Source organism: Chelon labrosus, assembly GCF_963514085.1.
Source record: "Chelon labrosus genome assembly, chromosome: 9".
Classification (NCBI taxonomy): Eukaryota; Metazoa; Chordata; class Actinopteri; order Mugiliformes; family Mugilidae; genus Chelon; species Chelon labrosus.
This window is the reverse complement of record NC_140359.1, coordinates 8,411,309-8,421,007: the sequence shown is the minus strand read 5'-3', so window position 1 is coordinate 8,421,007 and position 9,699 is coordinate 8,411,309. Positions and strand designations below refer to the sequence as shown.

Sequence of the window (9,699 nt, the reverse complement as noted above, 5' to 3'; positions counted from 1 at the left end):
GGCTCTCTCTCACCGTGCCCGCACACAGTGCTCGCTGGCAGCCGGGCAGACGGGCAGGGCAGCGTGTGCCAACACAGCTGCCTATTGAGAGGCAGCGTTACGGACACAATGTGAGCGACAGACTTGCTGTATCAACAGCTCCCCCTTTTCTGCTGTTGTGGCCAGAAATAAACCATAAATACCCCCCCTGTCCCTGCCCTCTAATGGCTCAACCCCACCAAACACCAAGTGGCACCGAAAAAGAGGGACGTTATCACTTCCTAGCAGGCATACCCAGGTAAAAGCCTCATTCTGGACACAGCGGTGTATTAATTCCAGTGCAGTGGAGTTAGATGATGCATCAGTGAAGACCCAGGTTTGGAGTATATTAGTAGCATGGAGGCTGATGAAGGATTTATACTCGAAATAAGTTTGTATAACGTTAACAGGATGTTAGCTGCTTATGATCAGACTAAATACATTCCTCCTGGTCGAGAGTGAGTTATAAATTAAAGCTGTGACATTCCTCCTGTGCACATGCATGATGGATTTCTTTTTGTTGGTGTGTGTGCTGCTATCAAAAAAGTGGATCAGGATCAGGACCTCATGTCGGAGCAGCAGAGTGCCCCGGAGCAGCTGGCTGCTGGGAAGAGCCAGGGTGGAGCTGGAGTCACGTATAAGGTATTTTAACAGCCTTCTGTCTAGAGATGAAAACCTGGTTTGATCAGGGAACTTTATGCAGGCACATATTCATAACAGGAGGCAACTGTTGAGTCAAAAATCTGACTTTTTTTTTTTTTTTTTTTAAATCATTCAACTATTTTTTTCTGGAGACACATTCCAATATCCCCCCTAAACTCAAATTAACAGCAGCAGTGGGTAGTGGAATAGTAATACTGCTGTTTCCCCTCTCTCTGGGATCCAGGTGGTGCTGTTTGAGTTTGAAAACTTCCAGGGCTGCAAGGCGGAGTTTTCTGCAGAGTGTAAAGATGTGACGGATAAGGGACTGACGAAGGTTGGCTCTTTGATTGTTGAGTCAGGACCGTAAGTACCGCTACATTCACAGGAGTGATTGTTAGGTACATCTTCACGTTCATTTACATAGTCGGAGAATAGTTTTTAGAGAATGCGCTTTGGTTGTGCTGGTGGACTAAAACACTTTTCCCTCCTTTTCTTTCTCAGCTGGGTGGGTTATGATCGGCAGGGGTTAACAGGGGAGCAGTTTGTTCTAGAGAAGGGCGAGTATCCACGCTGGGACACCTGGACGAACAGTCAGAACAGCTACTCCCTCCTGTCTCTAAGGCCTCTCAAAGTGGTGGGTGACTTGACTCACAGCAAAACTTGACAGCAGAAAAGAAAGTGCTCAGTGTGAATGTTAATAGTTATTCATGAATTACGTGGCCCCAGTGTATTTGAACCTTCCTATACACTATTAAGCATTGTTTTACTTTGTCATCATCTACTTAAGATTTGAAAGACGAAGTATCCATGTGTTTGTTTCTCCACTGTAGGACAGTGCCGAACACAAGATACACCTGTATGAGAACCCTGGGTTTACAGGCAGAAAGATGGAGATCGTTGATGATGATGTGCCCAGTTTGTGGGGCCATGGATTTCAGGATCGCGTAGCAAGTGTCCAGACTCTTAATGGAACGTAAGATCCTCTCTACTCCCCCCATTTCTTCCATATTACACATTCATCCTGCTGTTTTGTTTGTTAGTGATTCTGTTAAAGTCTCAAAGTGTCTTTTTTGTCTTCTTCCAGATGGGTTGGATACATGTATCCAGGCTACAGGGGTCCCCAGTTCATCTTCGAGCGAGGGGATTTCAAGCATTGGAACGACTGGGAGGCCCCCGCACCCCAGATCCAGTCTGTCCGCCGTGTGCGGGACATGCAGTGGCACAAGAGGGGCTGTTTCACTGTTTCCGACCCGGATCCCGCTCCAGGCCCCGGCCCTGATCCCGACCCTGCCCCAGCACCTCCTGCCCCTCCTGCAACGGCTGGAGCCAGCTGAGCAGGATCCTCACCTGCCCCCGAATCTCTCCCACAGCCTCCCCCGCACCCTGCCGACAGTGCCTGCCCTCTCCCTTAACCTAACCATGGCAAACGCTGCTTGTGCCCAGTGAGGAGTGCCATGTATGTTTCAGTGGCAAATAAAACTTGTTTGACCTGGAGTTTGTTGGTGATGTTATACTTGTAAGTCAAGGTGGAAATGGCTTCTTTAACTGAGATACTAGGGATTTGGATTTCAATCCATCAGAGATGTAAAACTGACATCCATGTGGAAATAACGCAGCCTACATTTGGCAGTTATTGGTCAAGATTAACTGCAGATGTGTTTTGACCTGATTTCATTTCCAAGTCATGTGTGCCCCTTTTAATGCTTGTGTTTTCCTATTTTAGTCAGACAAGCTCTAAACCTCATCCAGCATTAGGAGCACACAACTTATTCAGTGAACATGCGGATACGCATCTGCTCAACAGCAATGGAAATGATGTCATGCTGTATGTATGCTTGCTATTAAAACAGAGTGAACCGCATTCCCCTCCATAGTCATCATTTTGCATTGGATGGTTAATAATCCTCATGATGAATGGTCACCAGGTAGAGACTGGGAGCAAATTAACTGTATCACTGGAACACTGAAATGCATCTTTGAAGCTACTGCAGCTTTGATAGGTTGAATAATAGGCTTGATGTTAATGAGTCCATGTTACACAATCCAAATGGATTCCATCTGCACACATGATTACTATTTGCCATGACATTAAAGTTCACACGCAGTAGAAGCTGATTTGATATTCAAGAAACAATTCCCCTCAAACCCTTACTGAGAGGAAGATGTTCTCTCTACTTGTGTCAGTGTCACGTGTCAGCTGAGCAAATCTGTTGGCCAGCTGTGATCCTCATCTACAACACATCTGTACCATACATACAAGGATTGTATGGAAACTCTCAGAGAGTAGGCCCACCGATTCTTTGGCTTTCCTGTACATTGTTATAATACCTTAACAATGTACCTGCACTCCTAAATTCTTTGACAGAACATTTGATATACCCACAACCTTGCAGGCTCTTCATAAATACTAGAGTATGGCTCAGGCATTTTGAATCTGTAGTTGACATCGCTCAGTTTACACCAAATATTGAGCATGAATTGTTTCTGTTAATCCAGGAAATAAACCTGTGATGCCTCACGCAATCTTTTCCTGCATCCGCTGGACTAAAATAAGTTAATGACACTTAAGGAAGTGTAAGAAAAAATTTGACATCCCAACAAATTAGTGGCCAGCTTTGTCCAAGCCTGAATTTATTTTTAAAAACTATCTGGCTTATTAAGTCAGTCTTTTCTTCAGTTGAAGGATTTATTGTGATCCAGACCAAAAAACAGTGCACAGCTGCATGATCTGGTTCATTCATCTGTACCAGTGTTTGCTTTGTGCATGCACAGAGACACAGCCCATGCCTAATGATGAAAATGACCACAGATCCTAATATATGTTTTGTACTAAGCCCATATAAATAATTGCTCAGTTGCTTGGTTGCTCAATTGCAGCCACAGTGGTGATCACTGCAGATCAAAGAAGCACTCCGCCTACCCGAAAATGTGAAAAGCATTCAAAGAATAGATTATTTCACCTGTATGTCACAATTCCACTGGGTCAAAAGTTCACATACACTGATCAGACAGTGCCTTTAACCAGCTTGGGAAATTACAGAAAACTATGTTATGGCTTTAGGATCTTCTGATAGGCTGGTTGAATCTAATTAAATCATTTCGGGTTGTATTTGTATTGATGTATTGTAAGGCCTACCTTCAACGTAAAATATAAGATATAAAAAGTTGCAAAGTAAACTTGAAGTTATATCACAATATTTGACTACTTAAATAACATTTAAGCACAGTATGATGGCACCTTATATCAGTAAAAGCTCCAATTTACCGACATTACACACTTCAAAAGTCCGCAAAAACTGAGTCTAAGAAATAAAAAAGGTCTCTCTCCTAAAGATCTGGCATCTATGACACGACAAAATAATGTTTTAATTTAAAGGGTCACAGACCAAACAGATCTGTAACAACCCAGTTTCATTCTCATTATGATGCATTTATGTCAAAAGTAAATGGTATTTACACCTACCAGATAAATGTACGATGTTGCATAAACTGCTCATACTTTCCATAATTGCTACGTAGTTCCACATGTAAGTAAACTGAGAGTCACGGAACTTTTCTGCTGCCAGCAGGAAACAGATGACCTTTGTGGTCAACAGGTTTAACACACAAATCCAACATTTGGAGCAGCTTCCTGAGCCTTTGATGGATCTTCCCTCTGGACAGTACTACTGTTTTCTAGAAAAGAGATAAATAAACCTACACTTGTGTAAATATTCAGCAGTATTTCCACTGTTATTCAAATAAGTGCGAATCTCTCCAGCACAGTAAAGCAAATCTTTTACAATCCTTCCCTCTCTCTCACTCTCCCTCTCATTGTAGGTGTGGGACTCTTGGCACTGTTGGTGCTGAATCGTGTGGATATCAAACAATGACTGGCTGGACAAAACTGACAACTAATGAAATAACTTTGTGGGAGTGTGACACCCCACCCCGGGGTGGGGGGCGACTGCACTGTGACCCCTCATTTCAGTCTGCTGGGCCTATGGCAGGCTGATCTGCCGGCCGGCTTGGACACTGTGGGTACTGTTGGCAGAGTTTCCACCCCTGGGCGCCCTGTATATATTGAGCCCATCGTGCCATCACAAATACACTGGCACAGACAGGTACTGGTAAGGGGTTCATGTGCTTCATGCTATATTTTATAAAGTTTTATGTCTTATATTTGCCACTTTATTTTAGGCGTAATCTACACGTTTTCTTCTGTCTTTCATTGATTTACTTCCGTGTTTAGACGGCTGTGAACCTCAGAAACTTTGGATGTGTGGAAAAATTATAGAAATGAATAGCTGCCTATGTGTTGTAAACAAAGACATAGAAAACTAATTCAAATCTTATAGATATCTAACAATATTTATAACATTTTTTAATCTAATTTAGTTTGTTTCTTTTCAGTTTTGTCCTTGCCAATCCATTCACTATGGCCACAGACCACCAAAACCCTGCATCCAAGCAGCAGCAGCCAGGCGCCAGTGCGTTTAAGGTGAGAGGAAAAGCAACAACAACAACAATTTAGCTTAAATTTATAGTTTGTAGTGAGCACGTTCACTCTCCTTTCATTTTCCTAACACTGGACTAGCACCATTGCTATAGGACAGACAGAGTTACTGTAAAACACATTTTTTCCTCTTTCCTCTGTACACAGCTGGTTATCTATGAGCAGGAAAACTTCCAGGGACGCTGCCATGAGCTGACTGGTCCCTGTAACAACCTCCAGGAAGCAGGCGTGGAGAAAGTGGGCTCCATATTGGTGCTGTGTGGACCGTGAGTGTGGGTCAGAGACAGAAAGTGATTTATAACCCAAGAGAGAGAGAAGCAAGACTGGCCCTGTGACTGAGTCGGAGATAGCACAGAGAAAAATGACATGAAAATGAAACAAATCAATGTGTGCTCCACACATAACACATTCATGATATCCATGTCTTTTTCTGTTTAGATGGGTGGGATACGAGCAGGCTAACTGTAAGGGGGAGCAGTATGTGTTTGAGAAGGGGGAGTATCCTCGCTGGGATTCCTGGACCAACAGCAGGCATAGTGACACCATTGTTGCATTCCGCCCGATTAAAGTGGTAAGAAAGTACTTTCATTTATTTTTCTTACAAATTCACACCCCTCGTCATCATCCAGTCAGCTGTTAACAAACACAATGGCTTGTTCTGTCACTTTCTCAGGACAGCCAGGAGCACAAGATTGTCCTTTACGAAAACCCCAGCTTTGCAGGGAAGAAGATAGAAATCATAGATGATGATGTCCCCAGCTTTCACGCACACGGCTACCAGGAGAAGGTCTCCTCTGTCCGGGTCCAAAGTGGCACGTGAGTCCATCCACCTGTAGATGTTGCGTGATACAGAAACTCTTCCTACTTTCCATTGACCTCTACCTGGCTAACATTTGTTTTCCCTCTCCTCCCCCTGTTCTTGATGCCCCAGCTGGGTGGGCTATCAGTATCCTGGCTACAGAGGCTTTCAGTACCTGTTTGAAAAGGGGGAGTACAAGGACAGCACCGAATTTGGAGCCCAGATTCCTCAGATCCAGTCAGTTCGGCGCATCAGAGACATGCAGTGGCATCAGAGGGGTGCATTTCATTAGCTTGTGACTCCTACCTGTCATGATTCCTGACCTTGGCAACCTTGCTCCCTTCCCAGCAACAACCCCCTGTCCTTCATTTACTCCACACAGCATTTTGATATCTATTGCAGCTGTTGCAGTAGTGCCTTTCTTTGAAGCAAACCAATAAATCTTCATTGCTTACGTTTCTCCTGGTCTTCTGTTTTGCTCTCAACAACAGAACTTGGAAACCACCAGTGCGTTTTAATTCATGACAAACACAGTGAATTACCAGTTCACTGAGTGTCATGAAGGTATCAACAGTTAGCTTCATGAGTCAGAGAAGATTCTGAGTCATCCAGGTGATAGTATATCCAAAAACAAAGTTAAAACAAAGCCAACGTGAATGTTTTATCACTCATCCATTTGGCACCTTCAGTTCTGAGGGATGAAACATCTTTAAGACAACTTAAGCAAGTCAAAAAATAGTTTTTTATTTATTTGTGGATTGGGTTTCAAGTGCAATGGCCAACTCCGACCAATAGTCGGCACTGCATGGGAGTCCGCATCTGTCGTCACTTCCTGTTTCCCGGTGATGGCTAGCACATGATGAAACATCAGTGTAGTGGATGTACATTACTACATAGGTACATAATTAAAGTAGGCATATTTTAAAAGTATTTCTAGGTGTACTTCATCGCCACAGCCTCAGTTAAACCTTCGGTACGTTGGAAACGTTGGTAAGAAAATATTACGTAATATAAATGCGACTACTTAGGTAAGCTCGACTAGCTAAAGTTAGCTAACTTGTAAACTCTCCTGTACCTTTGGTGGTCTTTATTTTTTGAGTAAATTCATTCAACTTTTTAATTCGGCATACATTAACGAACACAGTAAGCCAGTATTACGACCTAACGTCCGTCCCAATATCTATGTTTTGTTAGGTGGTAAAGAGTACATTTCTGTTGTGCGGGGCATTGTGGGACAATGTTGTCAGTTAAAATCACATTAACAAAACCAAATTAAGTACTTAGAACATATTATATGGAACATAAGTTTTAAACATTTCCAACTTGTGACACTGTATAACAATCACTCCATGACATTGGGACTTATTTGTGTGAAATTGTGTTATCCACAGTGTGGAAAAAGTATTAGACTACAGTGAAATTTTAGATAAGTGACTACCTCTATAAAATAACAGTTTACGGAAGTAAACAAACTCTGAACTCAAAGCAAGTGAAAACAAGAGATAAAAAGCTCTCTCTGAGTAAACACTGAACACCAATTTTGATCATTGTTGTCCTATTACCAACAGCCAAGATGCCTGTCATGTGCAGCAGCTGCACTGAGAAGCGTGCCGTGCTGAAACGTCCAAAAACCAGCCACTCACTCTGTAAAGAGTGTTTCTTCTGGGCCTTTGAGGAGGAGGTACATCAGACCATAGCGGCTGCACAGCTATTCAAACCTGGGGAGACGGTAGCAATCGCAGCGTCAGGAGGAAAGGACTCCACCGTGCTTGCACATGTCATGAAACTCCTAAATGAGCGCTACAACTATGGCCTTGAGCTTATGCTTCTCTCAGTGGATGAGGGAATTAGTGGTTACAGAGACGACTCTTTGGAGACAGTGAAGAGGAATCAGCAGCAGTATGAGCTGCCGCTGAAGATTGTCTCGTATGAGGAGCTGTATGGTTGGACTATGGATGCTATAGTGAAGCAGGTGGGACTGAAAAATAACTGCACCTTCTGTGGTGTGTTCAGAAGACAGGCATTAGACAGAGGAGCCCTCATGCTGAAAGTGGACAAGATATGTACAGGTAAATACATAGGATTGTGAAAGTGTGCATTCATGAGGAGTGTTGGCCTTGATGTTTTCTTTCAATAACTGGGTGTGTGTTTTTGACACAGGTCACAATGCTGATGATGTGGCGGAAACTGTTTTGATGAACGTCTTGCGAGGGGACGTGGCTCGGCTGCGCCGTTGCACTGCCATCTCCACGGCCAGCGAGGGCGAAGGGGTTGTGCCACGCTGCAAGCCCCTCAAATATGCTTATGAAAAAGAAATTGTCCTGTATGCCTACTTTAAGAAGTTAGACTACTTCTCTACTGAATGCATCTATTCTCCCAATGCTTATCGTGGCTATGCAAGGACTTTTTTAAAGGACTTGGAGAGTATAAGGCCTAGCACCATTGTGGACATCATCCACTCCGGGGAGACCCTGTCTGTGCGAGAAGGAGTAAAGATGCCTGTCCAGGGAAGCTGCAGCCGCTGTGGCTACATCTCAAGCCAGGCACTGTGCAAGTCATGTGTGCTGTTGGAGGGCCTGAACCGAGGTCTGCCAAAGCTGGGCATAGGCAAGCACCACCGCCTGCATGATAAAATCCTCTCCAAGCAGCCTTTCACTGAGAATGAGGAGAGAAAGTTGAAATCAGTGGAGTTTTGACAGTTGATGACCTGTTTTATTTACTATGACACATAGGGTATACTGTATAATGAAATGTTGTTTTAAATGGGAAAATTTCTTGTATTCATTTATTATCAAATATTTATTGAAACTTTTTATGGACAGTTTATTTTGGTGAACCTGAGAAAACCTATTTGACCAGTGAAGCATCTTCACAGTCTAGAACGTCTGTTCACTGCTGTTTTACAGCTACTAAACTGAAAAACTGAGGTGCTATGTAAACATACTTCCCAATGGTATTAAGAAATGTGTGTTTATTGTATGGTTATATTGAATACTTACCGAATGACAGATGTATCCAGCCGTTTTTTGCCATCTATATATATTACATAAAGACAGAAGAAAGTGTTCAGTCCATTGCATTCAGTTTATATATTTAAACACATGATTTAAAGAAACTTGGTATGTTTATAGTATGATAGGTGTGTGAGGTGGCCGTCCATGTTTCCAAGTTTTGGATTCTAACACTGAAAGTATACATTATTTTTTGTGTCTCAATATATCTTTCTTATGCTGACAGCTATGGTCACCTTCTGAGGTTCTTCATGAATTATGATTTAATAAATGCAGTTGCCTACATATTGCTTCTGTTTTTTTTTTTTGTGTGGTTCTGAGTCTTCAGAGAGTGTTAACATGCAAAAGAAATTTTGTTGCGGTCATGTTTGTGGTGTCTGTGTGTTTCAGACTTCATGCAGTCATTATCTGCAAACGATTCTTGACAAAGTATTAAGAATTTGAATTTTATTTATGATTAGGTGAATTTGTCCAATCAGTATTGAATACTTGAAAATAGATGACTGTGTGTCCCATATGCTCACACATACAACGAATTTGTCTTCAAATAAACAGTGAGAAATGAGAAACAATATAAAATATACAGAGTATAAAAGGTCTGGTTTGCGTATAAAAGTGTAGTTTAGGTATAGGAATATTTGTAATTTCTACACATCTCCAATCAGGATACGAATGCTCTAATGAGAGTCTGCCTTTAACCCTATATGATCTTGTTTTTATATAGCACCTTTTTA

The 9,699-nt window shown here is 42.4% G+C and overlaps 3 protein-coding genes across 5 annotated transcripts; all 3 read left to right on the top strand.

Annotated features, from left to right (window-relative positions):
- Positions 1-366: 366 nt before the first annotated feature.
- LOC311492456 (beta-crystallin B3-like) lies at positions 367-1,994 on the top strand (the record flags this gene model as incomplete). The annotated part of the gene is made up of 5 exons (XM_084550746.1): positions 367-660; positions 905-1,023; positions 1,162-1,294; positions 1,491-1,633; positions 1,745-1,994. The coding sequence occupies exons 1-5, from the start codon at positions 517-519 to the stop codon at positions 1,992-1,994; spliced, it is 789 nt and encodes a 262-aa protein (XP_084406872.1). The 5' UTR covers positions 367-516.
- A 3,083-nt stretch (positions 1,995-5,077) lies between these two features.
- On the top strand, positions 5,078-6,246 carry crybb2 (crystallin, beta B2; the record flags this gene model as incomplete). Of its 2 annotated transcripts, none has more annotated exons than XM_084550748.1 (5): positions 5,078-5,140; positions 5,303-5,421; positions 5,594-5,726; positions 5,829-5,971; positions 6,087-6,246. In XM_084550748.1, the coding sequence occupies 5 exons, from the start codon at positions 5,078-5,080 to the stop codon at positions 6,244-6,246; spliced, it is 618 nt and encodes a 205-aa protein (XP_084406874.1). The 2 variants fall into 2 exon arrangements, with proteins under 2 accessions (XP_084406874.1, XP_084406873.1); XM_084550747.1 differs by having other exon boundaries at positions 5,237-5,421.
- Positions 6,247-6,653: 407 nt separating this feature from the next.
- ctu1 (cytosolic thiouridylase subunit 1 homolog (S. pombe)) lies at positions 6,654-9,267 on the top strand. Of its 2 annotated transcripts, none has more exons than XM_084551424.1 (3): positions 6,654-6,927; positions 7,523-8,023; positions 8,115-9,267. In XM_084551424.1, exons 2-3 carry the CDS (start codon positions 7,528-7,530, stop codon positions 8,648-8,650), a joined length of 1,032 nt encoding a protein of 343 aa, XP_084407550.1. In that variant the 5' UTR covers positions 6,654-6,927; positions 7,523-7,527; the 3' UTR covers positions 8,651-9,267. The 2 variants fall into 2 exon arrangements, with proteins under 2 accessions (XP_084407550.1, XP_084407549.1); XM_084551423.1 differs by having other exon boundaries at positions 6,654-6,944.
- Positions 9,268-9,699: the final 432 nt, after the last annotated feature.

Bases quoted from the DNA above. Each gene is read 5' to 3' on its own strand.
- ctu1 (XM_084551424.1), top strand. From the start codon at position 7,528: ATGCCTGTCATGTGCAGCAGCTGCACTGAGAAGCGTGCCGTGCTGAAA. The intron at 8,024-8,114 runs GTAAATACATAG...TTTTTGACACAG, and splicing joins AGTGGACAAGATATGTACAG to GTCACAATGCTGATGATGTG.